Source organism: Dreissena polymorpha, chromosome 8 (genome assembly GCF_020536995.1).
Source record: "Dreissena polymorpha isolate Duluth1 chromosome 8, UMN_Dpol_1.0, whole genome shotgun sequence".
NCBI classification, from domain to species: domain Eukaryota; kingdom Metazoa; phylum Mollusca; class Bivalvia; order Myida; family Dreissenidae; genus Dreissena; species Dreissena polymorpha.
Window position 1 is genome coordinate 36,783,472 of NC_068362.1, and position 20,572 is coordinate 36,804,043.

At 37.8% G+C, this 20,572-nt stretch overlaps 1 protein-coding gene across 1 annotated transcript; it reads left to right on the plus strand.

Annotated features, from left to right (window-relative positions):
• Nucleotides 1-2,067: 2,067 nt before the first annotated feature.
• On the plus strand, nt 2,068-7,896 carry LOC127840447 (mucin-3A-like). The gene is made up of 2 exons (XM_052368864.1): nt 2,068-2,173; nt 2,834-7,896. The coding sequence occupies exons 1-2, from the start codon at nt 2,068-2,070 to the stop codon at nt 7,894-7,896; spliced, it is 5,169 nt and encodes a 1,722-aa protein (XP_052224824.1).
• The last annotated feature ends 12,676 nt before the right edge of the window (nt 7,897-20,572 follow it).

Here is a 20,572-nt window from a genome sequence, read left to right on the forward strand (position 1 = left end):
AGACACTTTACAAATATTTGCACAATGAACGACGGATTAAGTCAGATTGAAAACGCATGTATGTCGTCGTAAATAATTTTGTCAGCCGCTTTATTTAACTATGAAATCTAGTCCGCAGAGCGTTTGAATAGCTTTGACTGTTTTATTGCCCCGTCATCCAGGCGCTTGCTGAATAAAAGCGTCGCCGCGTAACGAAAATAATCGCAAAAAAAAACGAAAATGAGCAAAGTTTTTTCGATCAAAGCTATTGTATCGTACGCATCAAATAAGACGAATGTGCGTAAGAGGCAAATCGGGTGCGTTTTCAATACGCATGATATTGTATTTCTTTGCGTTTTTAAACATTTTAATAGGGTGAAAGACGCAGATACGCAGCTTATCTGGGGCACTGTATATATATATATATATATATATATATATATATATATATATATATATATATATATATATATATATATATATTGTTTTTTTTCTCACCACCTCAATATTGTTTGTTCGACTTTGAATGTCCATTTCGTTGCTCACTCGCTCGAAATTCAAGTTAACTTGATATATGCAAGTAGTGTTTGAAGTTTGATCTCCGATCTAGCCATATATTAGCACCAGCTCAATATTTGCGGTTTACTTTTGAATTTTGTTGTCAATGCCGACTCGACAACATGGTTCGATATTTGCGGTTCGTGTTTGAATTTCGATCTCAGAGATAGCGCGATCCTCCCTTCAGCTTGACATTCCCGCTTGTATTTTAATGTCAATATTAGAGCTGCCTTTAAAAAAGATTACATTTATTTTGATATCCGCAATTTGTCTTTGAAATTGCGTTGTTAAACACGCCAATGCGCCCATTATTTGTTAGTGGATTCTTTCACCGTGTAAAATATTACTAAGTCATTCAGTTTGTATGAGATTTTAATGTGTCACTACACGATATGCAACACTGTGCATACAGCGCGCTTGATGGTAAAAGAATAACATAATCAAATGCGCGTTCAGATATTCGCAGTTTATTATTGGTTTTGCGTTTATATTTATACAGGGTAGTTATGCAATTAAGGCATTATTATTGTATTTTACGAGCACATAGTGGATACGCGTTTGCTTTTGGGGTATTACCATTAAATTATTTGCTCAGAAAATAAATACTTTCACGAGCAATTGTGTAATGTTCCCTCCGAAATCGGGTTAGAAATTTTAAAATTCCTTCTCTCAAGACATTTTTGGAAATTTAATCAACAAGTTACATCTGAATATACATTTGTAAAAAAAAATGTTAAGTAACATTCGTCACACTGTAGCAAATAAACCACCTCATAATAATGTGTAAAAACTTACAGATTAATTTTTTTCAAAAGGCGTTATGGGTATTGGTTTCAAACACGCTGCTCGATAAATGCCTCTATGGTGCATTGAGAGATGCTACAGAGCCACCCAATAGTGTAAAAGTGGCGTCGGCAAATTGTGCAAATTTCTATTTTATGTCGTTAAATTGAATTCCCTTTGGTTGCCGAAATCTAAAACGCAACATACCGATGTCTACCATGTCCAAATGTGTCGCCTTATGGTCGCCAAATGAAGTGTTCTTCGCGCTTGGACGAAGTTTTCATTTGTTATCACAACGACCCTATCGAATCATTAAACTTCATTCATCATCTCATGTATTGCCTTTTAATTCAAGTATTAAAAGCAATAGTCATTAATATTAGTGGTTTTTTAAATTCATAGGGCTAAATTAATTTAAATGTAACACGTTTATAAATTATTTTAAATTTACAAAATGATTAACTTCTTAATGATTAACATTTGTATGCATTAAACCAATTCTGCCTGACTCATAAATAACAGTAGAACATTATTTGAAAATAACAGACCTTGCTATCAAGTTTTTTTATATGGTCTAAAAGAAGGTAGTTGAAACTTTTTAATAAAGTGATACTATTTTATCCACAACTTGTAATATTGTTTGGTCAGTCAAATCAAGGGTTTACGCGGTACCCGGAGAGCCCAACAGAGACTCCGTTCATCTGTATAAGATGTATGCAGACAAACGGGCGATGGAAATGAGAGCAGATGCCAGTCCGTCTTCCTCACACCGTGCAGCAGCACACAACTATCCTGGTTCAGGAAGTCAGATACCAGTCTCAACAAGCTGTGCAGCACCATGGCAGAGATGAAGGTGGATGCTGGGATAACAGAGCCCCAAATCACCTCATACAGGCAAGATCAATTTTAAAATTCAACTCATTCGCATATCCAAAATAAAAAGAAAAATGGGCAATTACCTTTTAATGATCAATTTTCGCCTTTTGTTCAAGATTTCTAATGTTCAGCCATATGCATATCTCTATGATTCCTGATCCATGAATGTGTATATTTGTCTTCTGATCTCGGTGAAGTTTTTCAAAGGGACGCAAGTCAATTACAAAAGCTTTACTTGTAATATGGATTGTTTCCCTTTGATGGCTTTTCTAAATTAGGATTAACTATAAATGAAAATACTGCTTTCTTATTTGTTTTAAGTGACAGAAAACACTTGATCCAGAAATTGAATGATGGAAACGTCCCAGCTCATCAGATCATACAAAATTCAGGCCAAACGAATGGCAACAGTCTAAATAACTTTAGTGGGTTAAACATTGATCATTCAAAACATATTTTAAACTTTCTCTAACATTCGAATCAAACTGCTATTGACAAGCAGAATCTTCCTCCGACTGCCATCCCAGCAATTAGTGATTTGCCGATGGGAACAGGATTCTTTTTTAACTCAAATGTCCACGGCAACGTGACCTTCAATTTCTTCAGCTATGCAATGAAGTATGAGTTCAGTCATCAGGTGAGACTACAACTCGAACATCTGATGCTTCGCCTGATTGTCCTGCATCAGGTGAGACTACATTTCGAACATCTGATGCTTCGCCTGATTGTCCTGCATCAGGTGGGACTACAATTCGAACATCTGATGCTTCGCCTGATTGTCCTGCATCAGGTGGGACTACAACTCGAACATCTGATGCTTCGCCTGATTGTCCTGCATCAGGTGGGACTACAACTCGAACATCTGATGCTTCGCCTGATTGTCCTGCATCAGGTGGGACTACAACTCGAACATCTGATGCTTCGCCTGATTGTCCTGCATCAAGCGAGACTACAACTCGAACATCTGATGCTTCGTCTGATTGTCCTGCATCAGGTGAGACTACAACTCGAACATCTGATGATTCGCCTGATTGTCCTGCATCAAGTGAGACTACAATTCGAACATCTGATGCTTCGTCTGATTGTCCTGCATCAGGTGGGACTACAACTCGAATATCTGATGCTTCGTCTGATTGTCCTGCATCAAGTGAGACTACAATTCGAACATCTGATGCTTCGTCTGATTGTCCTGCATCAGGTGGGACTACAACTCGAATATCTGATGCTTCGCCTGATTGTCCTGCATCAGGTGAGACTACAATTCGAACATTTGATGCTTCGCCTGATTGTCCTGCATCAGGTGGGACTACAACTCGAACATCTGATGCTTCGTCTGATTGTCCTCCATCAAGTGAGACCACAACTCGAACATCTGATGCTTCGCCTGATTGTCCTGCATCAGGTGAGACTACAACTCGAAAATCTGATGCTTCGCCTGATTGTCCTGCATCAGGTGAGACTACAACTCGAACATCTGATGCTTCGTCTGATTGTCCTGCATCAAGTGAGACTACAATTCGAACATCTGATGCTTCGCCTGATTGTCCTGCATCCGGTGAGACTACAATTCGAATATCTGATGATTCGCCTGATTTTCCTGCATCAAGTGAGACTACAATTCGAACATCTGATGCTTCGCCTGATTGTCCTGCATCAGGTGGGACTACAATTCGAATATCTGATGCTTCGTCTGATTGTCCTGCATCAGGTGGGACTACAATTCGAACATCTGATGCTTCGCCTGATTGTCCTGCATCAAGTGAGACTACAATTCGAACATCTGATGCTTCGCCTGATTGTCCTGCATCAGGTGAGACTACAACTCGAACATCTGATGCTTCGTCTGATTGTCCTGCATCAGGTGAGACTACAACTCGAACATCTGATGCTTCGCCTGATTGTCCTGCATCAGGTGAGACTACAACTCGAACATCTGATGCTTCGCCTGATTGTCCTGCATCAGGTGGGACTACAACTCGAACATCTGATGCTTCGCCTGATTGTCCTGCATCAGGTGAGACTACAACTCGAACATCTGATGCTTCGCCTGATTGTCCTGCATCAAGCGAGACTACAACTCGAACATTTGATGATTCGCCTGATTGTCCTGCATCAGGTGAGACTACAACTCGAACATCTGATGATTCGCCTGATTGTCCTGCATCAGGTGAGACTACAACTCGAACATCTGATGCTTCGCCTGATTGTCCTGCATCAGGTGGGACTACAATTCGAACATCTGATGCTTCGTCTGATTGTCCTGCATCAGGTGAGACTACAACTCGAACATCTGATGATTCGCCTGATTGTCCTGCATCAGGTGAGACTACAATTCGAACATCTGATGCTTCGCCTGATTGTCCTGCATCAGGTGAGACTACAACTCGAACATCTAATGCTTCGCCTGATTGTCCTGCATCAGGTGAGACTACAATTCGAACATCTGATGCTTCGCCTGATTGTCCTGCATCAGGTGGGACTACAATTCGAACATCTGATGCTTCGCCTGATTGTCCTGCATCAAGTGAGACTACAACTCGAACATCTGATGCTTCGCCTGATTGTCCTGCATCAGGTGAGACTACAACTCGAACATTTGATGATTCGCCTGATTGTCCTGCATCAGGTGAGACTACAACTCGAACATCTGATGATTCGCCTGATTGTCCTGCATCAGGTGAGACTACAATTCGAATATCTGATGATTCGCCTGATTGTCCTGCATCAGGTGAGACTACAACTCGAACATCTGATGCTTCGCCTGATTGTCCTGCATCAGGTGAGACTACAACTCGAACATTTGATGATTCGCCTGATTGTCCTGCATCAGGTGAGACTACAACTCGAACATCTGATGATTCGCCTGATTGTCCTGCATCAGGTGAGACTACAACTCGAACATTTGATGATTCGCCTGATTGTCCTGCATCAGGTGAGACTACAACTCGAACATCTGATGATTCGCCTGATTGTCCTGCATCAGGTGGGACTACAACTCGAACATCTGATGCTTCGCCTGATTGTCCTCCATCAAGGGAGACTACAACTCGAACATCTGATGCTTCGCCTGATTGTCCTGCATCAGGTGAGACTACAACTCGAACATTTGATGCTTCGCCTGATTGTCCTGCATCAGGTGGGACTACAATTCAAACATCTGATGCTTCGCCTGATTGTCCTGCATCAGGTGGGACTACAACTCGAACATCTGATGATTCGCCTGATTGTCCTGCATCAAGTGAGACTACAACTCGAACATCTGATGATTCGCCTGATTGTCCTGCATCAGGTGAGACTACAACTCGAACATCTGATGCTTCGCCTGATTGTCCTGCATCAGGTGGGACTACAATTCGAATATCTGATGCTTCGTCTGATTGTCCTGCATCAGGTGAGACTACAACTCGAACATCTGATGCTTCGCCTGATTGTCCTGCATCAGGTGGGACTACAACTCGAACATCTGATGCTTCGCCTGATTGTCCTGCATCAGGTGGGACTACAATTCGAATATCTGATGCTTCGCCTGATTGTCCTGCATCAGGTGGGACTACAATTCGAACATCTGATGCTTCGCCTGATTGTCCTGCATCAGGTGAGACTACAACTCGAACATTTGATGATTCGCCTGATTGTCCTGCATCAGGTGAGACTACAACTCGAACATCTGATGCTTGGCCTGATTGTCCTGCATCAGGTGGGACTACAACTCGAACATCTGATGCTTCGTCTGATTGTCCTGCATCAGGTGGGACTACAATTCGAACATCTGATGCTTGGCCTGATTGTCCTGCATCAGGTGAGACTACAACTCAAACATCTGATGCTTCGCCTGATTGTCCTGCATCAAGTGGGACTACAACTCGAACATCTGATGCTTCGCCTGATTGTCCTGCATCAGGTGAGACTACAACTCGAACATCTGATGATTCGCCTGATTGTCCTGCATCAGGTGAGACTACAACACGAACATCTGATGATTCGCCTGATTGTCCTGCATTAGGTGAGACTACAACTCGAACATCTGATGCTTCGCCTGATTGTCCTGCATCAGGTGGGACTACAATTCGAACATCTGATGCTTCGTCTGATTGTCCTGCATCAGGTGAGACTACAACTCGAACATCTGATGATTCGCCTGATTGTCCTGCATCAGGTGAGACTACAATTCGAACATCTGATGCTTCGCCTGATTGTCCTGCATCAGGTGGGACTACAATTCGAACATCTAATGCTTCGTCTGATTGTCCTGCATCAAGTGGGACTACAACTCGAACATCTGATGCTTCGCCTGATTGTCCTGCATCAGGTGGGACTACAATTCGAACATCTGATGCTTCGCCTGATTGTCCTGCATCAAGTGAGACTACAACTCGAACATCTGATGCTTCGCCTGATTGTCCTGCATCAGGTGAGACTACAACTCGAACATTTGATGATTCGCCTGATTGTCCTGCATCAGGTGAGACTACAACTCGAACATCTGATGATTCGCCTGATTGTCCTGCATCAGGTGAGACTACAATTCGAACATCTGATGCTTCGCCTGATTGTCCTGCATCAAGTGAGACTACAACTCGAACATCTGATGATTCGTCTGATTGTCCTGCATCAGGTGAGACTACAACTCGAACATTTGATGATTCGCCTGATTGTCCTGCATCAGGTGAGACTACAACTCGAACATCTGATGCTTCGCCTGATTGTCCGGCATCAGGTGAGACTACAACTCGAACATTTGATGCTTCGCCTGATTGTCCTGCATCAGGTGGGACTACAATTCGAACATCTGATGCTTCGCCTGATTGTCCTGCATCAGGTGGGACTACAACTCGAACATCTGATGCTTCGCCTGATTGTCCTGCATCAGGTGAGACTACAACTCGAACATCTGATGCTTCGCCTGATTGTCCTGCATCAATTGAGACTACAACTCGAACATTTGATGATTCGCCTGATTGTCCTGCATCAGGTGGGACTACAACTCGAACATCTGATGATTCGCCTGATTGTCCTGCATCAGGTGAGACTACAACTCGAACATCTGATGCTTCGCCTGATTGTCCTGCATCAGGTGGGACTACAATTCGAATATCTGATGCTTCGTCTGATTGTCCTGCATCAGGTGAGACTACAACTCGAACATCTGATGCTTCGCCTGATTGTCCTGCATCAGGTGGGACTACAACTCGAACATCTGATGCTTCGCCTGATTGTCCAGCATCAGGTGGGACTACAATTCGAATATCTGATGCTTCGCCTGATTGTCCTGCATCAGGTGGGACTACAATTCGAACATCTGATGCTTCGCCTGATTGTCCTGCATCAGGTGAGACTACAACTCGAACATTTGATGATTCGCCTGATTGTCCTGCATCAGGTGAGACTACAACTCGAACATCTGATGCTTGGCCTGATTGTCCTGCATCAGGTGGGACTACAACTCGAACATCTGATGCTTCGTCTGATTGTCCTGCATCAGGTGGGACTACAATTCGAACATCTGATGCTTGGCCTGATTGTCCTGCATCAGGTGAGACTACAACTCAAATATCTGATGCTTCGCCTGATTGTCCTGCATCAAGTGGGACTACAGCTCGAACATCTGATGCTTCGCCTGATTGTCCTGCATCAGGTGAGACTACAACTCAAACATCTGATGCTTCGCCTGATTGTCCTGGTCAACCACGCCACTCGTGAACATTTTACTTTCTTAGATAACTCATGAATTAAAATCTTTGTTTCACCTAATCGAACAAATATCCTTTATATAATAGTTCTTTAAAAATGTGCACGAATCATTCCCCAATGGACCATGCCCCATTTATCACATAATTCATTAAGACTTATATACTCGTAGTAAATAACTTAAAACATCTTCTCTGAAAACACATATTCCAGAGATTTATCAGCTGGTATTTAATATAAGATACATATAGAGGATATTTGTTGGATTCGGTGGATTATCGATTTTAATTCACGAATGATCATAGAAAATATATATTTTCTATGATCACGAGTGAATTAAAATTGATATTCCACCGAATCCCACAAATTCTCTTTTTATTTTATTTATTTTTTCACAGTTTATATACATTTTTAAAGAGTATTACTAAAGAATTTCGCTGGGATAATGACGTCATTTCTTTTTCAAACAACTTTAGACGTCATTTCACAGTAAACAGTAAAAATTATCGATAATTTTCACTGTTAATGTTCACTGTTTGAAACAGTGAAATAATCAGTTTTTATTCACTGAAATTTCTCTATAAACCATGGGAAAGCATGCAATAAAATATAATATATAATATGATATAAATGGTACAATGTGTGTTCAAATCATTACTGTTGTTTCAAAACTGGTAAGGCCCTGTAAACGGACCGGCTTCCTCAGTTGGTAGAACCCTTTAATGCGAAACTGCCATACAACTTGTGTGGGTCCCTGTCATGAAGTTCTTTCTACGGTCATTCTTACGTACCTCTGAATCAAGTAAGGCTATCGTTTAGTACTGACATTAGTATGTTTTCTTAGTACTTTTAAACCAGCCATCACTGGAAAATAGTGAATTGGTTGACGCTGACGCTGAAATACTGTTTAACCCTTTGCATGCTGGGAAATTTGTCGTCTGCTAAAATGTCGTCTGTTGAATTTCTAAAATTAGCATTTTCTTCGAATTTTTTTCAAAGAATACTATCAGAATAGCAAACAGTTTGGATCCAGATGAGACGCCACGTTTTGTGGCGTCTCATCTGGATCCAAACTGTTTGCAAAGGCCTTTAAAATTCAGCTCCAGCGCTTTAAGGGTTAAAATGCTAATAATCAAACCTTTTATATAAATCGGCGGTCTCATGATTTATAATAGACTTGTTAAGTAAATTACTAACTAATCTTCTCCTATGAAACCGCAAGGTGGTCCTTAACCCTTTCAGTGCGGGAACCGGATTTTAAAGGCCTTTGCAAACAGTTTGGATCCAGATGAGACGCCACAGAACGTGGCGTCTCATCAGGATCCAAACTGTTTGCTGTTCTGATAGTATTCTTTGAAAAAAATCGAAGAAAATGCTAATTTTAGAAATTCTGCAGACGACATTTTAGCAGACGACAAATTTCCCATCATGCAAAGGGTTAACAAAATCTGTTCAAATCATGTACTTGATAAAAACTGGCCACACACCAGACGTCACGTGATTTATATTTTATGTAGTAAAACAACTTTAAATTTCTACTTGCCTAAAACAACAAGGTCAAGATGTGCACCATTTGGCATGTTATATCATATAGTGGTCATCTAAATGTTTGTTTCAGATCATGCCCCTGGGATGAAAATCGGCCGTGCATCTGGGCGTGCGGTTTAAACGTTTCAGATGTAAATAATATAGAACAATTATAATAAAACACTACTCTTTAACCGCAAAGAATACAGCTTCGATATTTGGTGTGAGATCAGGCTATGGTCCTTCACAAAGACTGTTCAAATCATGCCACAGCGTTCAAAATAGGACACGTCCCATTAGACAAGAGAGTGATCAAAGGTCTTGTTATTGGAAATACGTTCAACATATCCCTGAATAATTGATAATATCAAGATTGTGCTTATTACTGCAAAACATGTATAAATATGTACGTCGGTATTTTTTTACAATTTGTGTTTCATTATCTAATGATTAAAAGCATTTTATTACAAAATATTACTGTTTCACTGAATTTATTATGCACGGTTTTCAATCAAAGAGACTGGTCCTACATTTAAATCAATTTAATCTTTTTCATGTCTGCCTATATTATGTCAGCATTGATTTATGTTAATTTTCCGTTCACGCATTGCATATCTGGTAGTTGTTCACATATACATTGTATTTAAAGGGACTGTCCAACAGATTAAAGCGTCGTTCGACGCGAATCGATATTTTGGGAAACTACGAGGATTGCTTATATAGCTAAAAAAATACCTCCACAATTGACATGAGTGTGGATGGTCGAGTGGTAAAGTCGGGAGACATTTTACTCCAAGTTTCCATGACTCCAGGGGTCAGTGGTTCGAGCCCTGTGGAGGTTAACGTTTTTTCTTCTTTTTTTTTAAATTGTATTCTTATTTTTTTACTGGAGATTTTTAGTTCAAATGTTTAAATTTATCCATATAAAGCATTTAAAGCAGTTAATGACAAGCTTTAATACATGCCAAAATCTTTTGGACGGCCCCATTAAGTGTCAGTGAGCTATGTGAATAAATGCCTTTTGATATTTTCCCACAGGGACATTTATCGAACAGGGTGTCCGAAACCAATACACATAACGCTGTTTGAAATAAATAAATCTGTAAGTTGTTACACAATATTATGAAATGGTGTATTTACTATAGTGTGACGAATGTTACTTAACATTTTGTTATTTTAATGTATATTCAGATGTAACTTGTTAATTGAAGTTGCCAAATATGTCTTGAAAGAAGGCATATTAAAATTTACACCCCGATTTTGGAGAAGGAACAATACAAAATCGCTTCTGAAAGTATTTATTTTCTGAGCAAATAATGGTAATACCCCCAAAGCAAACGCAGATCCTCTATATGCTCGTAACATACAATAATACTGTTTTTATTGCATAACTACTCTGTATAAATATAAAGGCAAAACCAATAATGAACTGCGAATATCTGAACATGCATTTTATAATGTTATTCTTTTACCATCAAGCGCGGTTGATACACAGTTGCATATCGTCTAGTGACACATTAAAATCTCATACAAATTGAATTACTTCGTAATATTTTACACGGTGTAAGAATCCGAAGAATCCGCGAACAAATAATGGGCGCATTTGCGTGTTTAACATCGCAATTTAAAAGACGAATTGCGGATATCGAAATAAATTTAATCTTTTTTAAAGTCAGCTCTAACATTGACATTAACCCAGTTATGCCTAGCGTCTAGAAAATAGGCATTGGCAAACAGAGTAGACCCAGATGAGACGCCGCATGATGCGGCGTCTCATCAGGGTCTGCGCTGTTTGCTTAAAGGAATTTCTGTAAGAAATATTCTAAATATAGAAATAAATATACTAGACATCCCTAATTTTGGAAATAAATCGATGCAATTTAGAAGGGTGGGAGAGTCCACTAGGCATAAATGGTTTAAAATACAAGCGGGAATGTCAAGCTGGATGGAAGATCGCGCTATTTCTGAGATCGAAATTCAAACACGAACCGCAAATATCGAGCATTGACAACGAATATCAAATTATATCGAGGATGAATTTCACTTTGTTCTTAAATGTCCTTATTATAATGATGTTAGGAATGCATTAATTCCGAAATATTATAGAATCCGGCCAAATATGTTCAAGTTTATTAAACTACTTAATAGTTCAAACAAAACTGTATTAAGAAAGCTAGCCATGTATAGTTTAACATGCTTTTAAATAAGAGAAATGTCATATATATGTTGTGTTAAATAGAAATACATTTTTACAAAAAAATAAGGTCAGAAATATGTAATTATACCTATATTTGTAAAACTATGTGCCTAACATGGTGTGACCACTGTGTATTAAACCCATCCATGTACCATTCTCGCGAATTATTTCGTGTTTATTTAGATTATTTGTTCTTTAAAATGATGTGTGTTTTGTGTGTGTACTTCAACGCATGCTGTTATTTATATGTATGTTAATGACGATCAGCTTCACATGCTCAAGTCAAAAATGAACTTTTCTGTTCTGTTCTGTTCTGTCAAAAGTAAACCGCAAATATTGAGCTATGTTGTATATCGAGCATTGACATCGAAATTCAAAAGTAAACCGCAAATATTGAGCTGTTGCTAATATCGTACTAGTGCTGAGATTGAAATTACAACACTATCCGCGAATATCGAGATATGTTGTATATCGAGCTAGCAAACAAAGGCGAACCGCAAACATTTAGATTCTTCGAACAACTGTTTGCTCTGACATTGAAATTTACAAATAACTAGCGAATATCGAGCGAGGTATAATTACAAACCACTACTGACATCAACATTCATAGGCGAATTGCGAATATCGATCTGTTGCGAAAATATGTGTCTTGTTCTGTGAAAATTGGGAAAAATGCATGTGCGTAAAGTGTCTTCCCAGATTAGCCTGTGCAGTCCGCACAGGCTAATCAGGGACGACATTTTTCTCTTTCAAGGTATTTTTCTTTTAAAGGAAGTCCCATTTTACCGAAAATTTAGTTTAAGCGGAAAGTGTCGTCCCTGATTAGCCTGTGCGGACTGCACAGGCTAATCTGGCACGATGCTTTACGCACATGCACTATGCCCAGTTTTCTCAGAACAAGACACATAAAAAAAAAATTATGGCTTGTAAACATTACACCATGCATTAATTGTTAAAATGAAATTTTAAAATTGGTATTTAAACATATTAAGTTAAGAAGTTTTTAATTAAGATCTACTGTAACGCATCCCTGTCCGCAATATCAGTTCGCCTTGACTTAGTGGATATGGTGTCCGCTTAGCGACTGTGAGGTCACGTGTTTGATCCCCACTGTTGGGTCTTTAATCTCCCCGAAAGACACCACGTCCTGGTCCACCCAGAAAACGGACTCGGGAGCGTTTCGATACAATCGAGCTAAACTAAATAGGTCTAAACTAAGTATCAGTTTCATAGAAATCACACTATTAACGCGGTTAATTTATCGAGCGTAATAACATTTATTATGGGGTTCTAATGAATTCAAAAATGGTTTAATCATTCATGGATGGAAATAATGGCTTGTTTTTTAATGTACACGAGAAACATTAAGATGCATTATTCATCGAACTCCTCTGAACTCGTTCAAATGAATCTCAAAGCAATCAATTGGGGACCAATAGAGCAGACCATTTGTTAGAAGTTAAACAAGTTTGTTTTTGCTTTTAGATATTAGAAACCGTAATGCCAATTAAGTGCTAAAAGTATGACGACATATTTTTGTCATAAATTATTGCTAGCGTGATTGTACTTACAGTAATTGATTTTAATCAACGTGCTGAATCACTGCAGTGCTTCGCTGTTTTGCAATACATGACTGAATATAATGCTTTCAAACTTTAATATTGTAAATCATATATGTACTATTATATAAAGCCCATAAAACATGTACAGGTGTTCGCAAAAAAATTAGAAGCAAGCGATCGCAAAAAAAGTAGTTTTATTCAATTTTCAATATAATCAGAGGCAGAATAAAATCCATATGATGCCCATATTAAGATCTGCTATAAAGAGTTATCTACTATTTGAAAAAGATTAAACTTTAGTCTTAAGACCATACAACGAAACGTTACAGCTCGAATCGCGGTTTTATTTGAAATTTAAGAAGGTGTGAAAAATGTCGCGCGACTTCAATAGGAAATTCAAACGTTGTTTATAATAAATTATCAATGTTTTAAAAGTTATTTTCACATACAGCAGAATCCTATAAGTAAAGAGGGAATTAGCTGATATGTTGTATTCATAGTAGAAAGCTTGAACATTAAATTCATATAAGCTATGCAAGTGATTTCGTTTCAAAGAATTATTTTATGTCTATTTTACTTATTTCATTTTTAAAATAAAGATTATATCTTGTAAAACGCATATACAGTCGCGCCAGTCAAAAATCTTAAAAAGCGACATTTAAAGTTATGGTAGCCAGAACTAAGTTTTGTGTAGGTAGAAACACAGGCTATAAAGCTGATTTTGTAGGGTTGACAGGAAAAAGGAAAAGAAGATACTGGTACTTAAAGGCTGTACGATATGATAAATAAAAACAATGAACAGTTCAGTTACAGCAAAATGGGGTATAAAACTCAATACCATAACAAATGTCCTGAATGGAAATGCACATTAAAATATCAAACATAACAAATACAAATAAAAATTACTGAAAAAGTAAAATTTTGAAAATCGTACATCGTAAAATAATAATGTGAAAAGTAAAACGCATTAATTTACACGTCTTAGTGACCGACCGGCTTGCAACATTGCGCTCATGAGTATGTATACGAGCTTATTGTTTTTCTAATTATTGTTATGTTTTCCTGATGTAAAAACCCACCGAGAACAATAGAATTCAAATTAAATTGGAATTATATATCGTTGTAATACACTTGCTGTCTTTTCGAACGCAGCATTGTTCAAACTTAAACATCTCATTTATAAGTAAATATTTTGATTTAAAATTGTACATGTGATCATTTTACTACAGTATTTGCAAGCAAACGATAAAATAATTCATCCGTGACGATCGGATGATTTTGCAAATGGGAAGGTAGCCTGCAACATACCGATTGCGCTGTTGCGCTCTTGAAATTTTATACGAGATATATTGATTTTTAAATTAATTTTATGTTTACCCGGTGTATCAACCCACTTAAAATGAAGAAATTAAATAAAAATAAGAATCATAGCGCGTTTTACCATTTTCACGTGCAAAATAATTAAAACCACACCTACCCCACGTGAAAAGCGCTCGATTGTCACGGATGAATGATTTTATCTTTATCTAGCACGCAATATAGTAAAATGATCTAATGTGAAATTTAAAATCAAAATCTCATCTCATTACAGAGATATTCAAGTTTGAAAAGTGTTGCGTTATAAAAGCCTCCAAATGTATTGGCTTCGTTTATTTACATCGTAAAAATAATGCGCGCTTTAAACAATCGGAAATTAGATTGCTGCTTCAACACTTAGTTGTGACTTCAAAAAAATGATCTTCTACAAGAACACTGGTACAAACGATATTTTAAATAAACAATATAAAGATACTTTGGGAGTCTATAGTCTATTAATTGTAGACTGTCTCACATCTCTCCTAGGCGTCACAGACACACATCCATGAGAAAGCAAACACACAACAAAAGATCTGGTTCGAATCCCATCGATTCTGTCGCAGATTGTTAAGTCCACTTCCCGAATGTAATGAGATCTCGCTATCGGGCGCAGTCAACACGTGTCTGAGATATAGAACGTCTGGCTCGGTGCAAGGCAGCTGCGTTGCGTTCCGGACGGAAGTTGCTGTCCTTCGCACCGTTCACCACTTCCATATCTGAAGATCATGACCGGTTTTATTTAAGTAAAATTAATACTCAAAATCAACGAATATATCAACTACGTCGTGCTTCCTAAGCTGCCCAGAGCCAATCTCGTGTTCGCTGGTAAATGTTTGGATATTGTAGCCGGAAATTCACATGGAAAATATTGTGACACAAAAAAAACCGAGCATCTTGTACTCGTTAAATCTATTTTACCAGACCACATCTAGCGTTGAAATTTTGGAGGAAGGTCAAATAATACATTGTATTAAGAAACAGACATGTTCTCAACGCAAGCGATCTCAAATTACTTTCGTTTCTACAGAGAGTACAGGTACGAGCGGTATGACATTGTTTACGTATACTTTAACATTTTAACTATTTAAGGTGTGTCGGTTAACCGGTAACTAGCCGGTTACGGCAAAAGGTTAACCGGGTAATGATTTGTGTAACCTCTTGCCTCTCTACTTGTATTGGTCCACTGTCCATGAGTTTATGAATGGCCGTTTGTTTGTGAATCAATACCTGCCAATACATCTTTTCTAATTGCGGCTTTTAAAACATGAGTGTGTAATCGCAGCAGTGTCATATTCTTGTCTTTGAAAAAAAAGCTATTTTTAACACACATGCATTACTTCATATAAGATAAATCGCTTTTAACTATTGTTGGAAATTATTAAAGTTTACGCCCCATCTTCTCAACTTTAATTATTTCAGCCGCCCATGCTGTTTACATGTAAGAGACCATTCACCAATAAAAGGTGTATGCCTCCTTAGTTGTTAAATTACATATGCCGTATGCTAAGTTATCAACCTTCCATTGGAAGCTTTGTCTTGATGAGGTGGAACTCGCAAATCGGGTATTTAAGTTGCGTGTTCAATGAACCATTGAGAAATGAAATCGTAAACTAAATTTGCAAGTTTGTCGTAGGAAACTTTAATTGTACTTGAACACACATGTATTCTGTTTTCAAGTTTTAATTGATATTCAAATCACCTGAATATCATAATGCTTAGTAGGAGGTATGTCTATTCCATTAGTCAAAAGATAAGACTATGAAAATAAGTATCATGGCACTAACGTAAGTTTAAACGAAGTAATAAAGTTACAAAAGCCACTTATATGGAATGAATACACCTAATTAAAGTCGGGAAACATTTTCATGAAAGAAATGGAAAAATTCCGCCTGACGTTTAGATTTATATTTTATACGTCATTGTAGCACAGTGTAGCGCCGTTAAATGTCGCATCGCCGTTATATGTCGCAGGCTACGAGATTTGTCGCAACGTTGACGATAAATGTCGAAAGGAACGATAAATGTCGCAAATCCTACTGACGATATATGTCGCAACTTTAACGATAAATGTCGCAAAAAATCTAACTGCCGATATATGTCGCAACATTAACGATAAATGTCGCACACCTTTGTAAGTCATGTAAAAAAATGAAAAGTTGAAGTAAAATGACTAAAACTTTTAGGTTAGATCTATTATACCCGACAAGGTTCATTTGGCCGACTTCCATCAGAATGGTCAGTTTTAAGTTAGTATTGTCCAAAATGGTCAGTTGCGGTCAGTTTTGTCCGAAATGGTCAGTTGTGGTCATTATTGACCCAATCAATTCTTATAATTCTTGGCTCGAGTGGCCAGTTGTTGATTTCCCTGTGCTAAATGGACTGCTGTTATCAAGATTGGCTAAAGGTTGTAAGATGTGATAAAACTGTAACATTATTACAGCTACACAAATTACGATAAAATTGTATTGAATATTGTATGTTAGTTACATGACTGTAGTTCATGTATCATTATATTGGAATGGCAACTCGTGTCAGATCGTTTTAAGTCGTTCGCTTGCGAACAACTTAGTTAAATAGCAAGTTTTGCAACATTTTTTAACTATACGCGTCGCGGACGAGTATGTTTATGAATTATTAAAAAAAAACGTCCACTATGTGCTACGTCAGTCAAGTGGTATTTTTGCGCAGCACAGGTCATTCCAAATCTGAGACTATTAATATATCAGGGAAAATAAAACGACTGCTGGTCAACAATGGGATGTCGACATTACAATACACCATCATGCGTCTTTTGCATAACCTCGTTGATAGCGCTTGACTGATTATAACACCTTGCTTTCAATATATTTTGCTAAATAAATAAAAGAAACTTACTCCCAATGTTGTGCTATATATAGAGAGAGATATAAAGTCCATGATTTTGTGTTCGATTATTTATACGTGAAACAAAAAAACGCATGGGTAATAATACACGTATTATAAAATCGTTATAGAAATATTATGTAAATAATTTGAAAAATCCGAGCTTTTTAGAACGAACAATACTAGTTTTACAAAAAAAATCAATAAATAAACACTAAACGTTAGCCTGACTATGTTTTGAATGTATAAGAAATACATACATTTACCAAAATATAGTGTGTACTTGTTAAAGTAATACACGCCTATTACTGCTGACAGGCAATAATTTTCTTTCTGTTCAATCAACGTTATGATCAATTTCAGCCCCTTCGCCAGCTTCCTAATTGATATTCGTGTATTATTCATAGAGGCCAAACAAAATACTTATTTCATTATATGAACGCCATTAAATTCAGATTATAACACAACGTGATGAAAATTGTATAACTGTACATTAAGTTCTAGATTGACGGCTGTAGATATTATTATTCTTAATTTAACCCGATTAATCTAAACAATTGTGAAAATTTACATAATAAAATATGCACCAGTTATTGGTCTATGTTGTAAAATTGCTGTATGATTTTATTAATAATTAAAAGTGGCCTTAAGGCAATTAACAACATTAACAACAACAATAATTACACTAGATATAAACCAGTTGAACGTTCTGACGTATAGTGCTTGTAGCCTTACATTTATTAATGTAAGCACTACGAATATGACATACATGACATTCTCGGATAGGATTTGTAATTATTTTAGCACATATCACAAAATTAAAGTGAAAAAAATGAGCTTTGCGCGATAAATATACATGTAATCATGTTTCACTCGAGAAAACTGAGTTCTTTGATAACTTCAATTCGAAGAATCCGAGGTTATTGTTTCAATATTATACTTTCAAATTATTCCCGGTCTGACGCTTCTATAACATCCGGCTAACAGCGACAAATCTTTTAGTGGATGTATGGATTTTATTTACGTGCCTGGTAACGGAAAATTGATATAATTGAGAGTAAACGATTTTATTTATGCTTCAATAAACTAGGATGTAAAAGATTTAGTTAGTTTTTGTCATCGCATTAACTTTCCATGCGTTTGATGTTTGGTAAAGACGCTTTTACATCAATATGTGCTTAAAAGTTGTTTTCATGTTAACGACTCAACTGAAACGTACGGGGAATGCGCGCATCACACGTTTTATGATGGTGAAATATTTTTTTTCCATTAATGGTTTATTCCCTTCAAGCATTTAAAAGAGAAGAGTATTATAAGTTCATGATATTGCATACAAAACGCAATGAACAGTTGGAGCTTGGGCAAGCCATTTGTGTCATCTTTAATGAAATAACTTAACATTGACAGACTCTATCTGGTTATTTAAGCGACACACATTCTAAAATAGGTTTATATTTGCAGCAATTCATTTTGAAATCCTTACTCGCAACGCGAGATTAAGTTCAAGTTCAAGAGTAAGTTCGAAAGCCACCAAAAACCCAACCTATAGAAAGAACAAGCGAATACAAAAATCATTGTTACATATAGAAACCGATACCTTTCTGTTATTTCGAGCTAAGGACACCGCCATGTTCTTAAATGACTATGTACCGATTGCTTAAAAACCAACATGATTTCATTGATATGATGTTTCACTTGATTTCCTACAATTATGCAATCATGCACAGGTTTTGACTTTATATGTTTGTGTGATATTATTAGGCATTAATTTTAGCTCGACATCTATACAGACGTTAAGCTGACAATGTATACAAGTGCATTATCAGCAAATTGTTTGCAAGCATATAAGAAGATTGTTTTACCTATTCTTACTGAAAAATTAAAATAAATATTTAAACGCCAGAAATTGAATCATTCAGTTGAATTTAAATTCGATGTTAGGATTTCATTACAGGGTATAATTTGTTTGGCTGCTTGTTTTTTTTATACAGGATATAGGCGTTGGGGAAAATTGTTAAGGAATTTGAATAACATCCGTTTGTACAGTTGTTTTTAAGCGTTAATATATCAAGCGTGTTAACAGGGAGTTTTTTGTTGTTGAAAATGGTTAAAGCGAAAAATACGGTGTTGTTGTTCGTTTTGTTTGTGAACGACATTAACATATTTAAACCAATGACATCAATTAGAATTGTGGTGACTTATGCTGCGGATGCTTTTTTTTTCGTAAATGTAATCTGCATCCCACCAATATCTGAACGAGGTGTTTAGCCAGATTTTAATATGTATGTATCAATATAATATATTGATGATAATTTATCAATAGCTAAAGCGCACAAATACTATGTTTAATATGCAATAAAAGAATTGGATTACCACACAATCATGAATCACCCATTCATATTTTAAATATGTATACGCGCGCGTTCTTTCCACAGCTGTTTGAGTTCAGGTCATCACCGCCACCGCTCAGTTCATAACCGTCAGAGCACAGGTCATAACCACCAGCGCTCAGGTCATCACCACCAGCGTTCAGGTCATCACCGCTAGCTTTCAGGTCATCACCGTCCGCGTTTATGCAATCGTCATCAGCGCCAGCGTTCAGGTCATCACCGCCAGTGTTCAGGTCATCACCGTCAGCGTTCAGGTCATCACCGCCAGCTCTAAGGTCACCACCGCCAGCATTCAGGTCATAACCGCCAGCGTTCAGGTCATCACCGCCAGCGCTCAGGTCATCAACGTCAGCGTTCAGGTCATCACCACCAGCGTTCAGTATTATGTCCAAGTATTATTCGAGGGTAACGGCTTGTCAGACATATACTCCCATCCGGAATTATCAATATAGTGGCACTATTCTTAGACGACACTATCAAAATGTGCATATTAAACAGCTGCGACATCGCTTGCAATGTTATTTGGTCACCGTATTGATATTCTGTAGACATCCGCAACAAATATTTTCATGGTTGCTCAAGTATTGAGTTCCACCAGTTTGCTCCACAAATCCTATTACCAAGTACGGGTGCTGGCCTCAAAAAGGTTACTACGTCTTGTTGCCTGCACCAGTTGATGTACACGAATATTGTGTGAGGTTGTTTACGTGACACCATTTATCTTCCGAACGGGCGGATTGTCCTGCTCGAGCAGATTCGGGGACGCGATATTTAATTTGTACATGTTTGTTTTC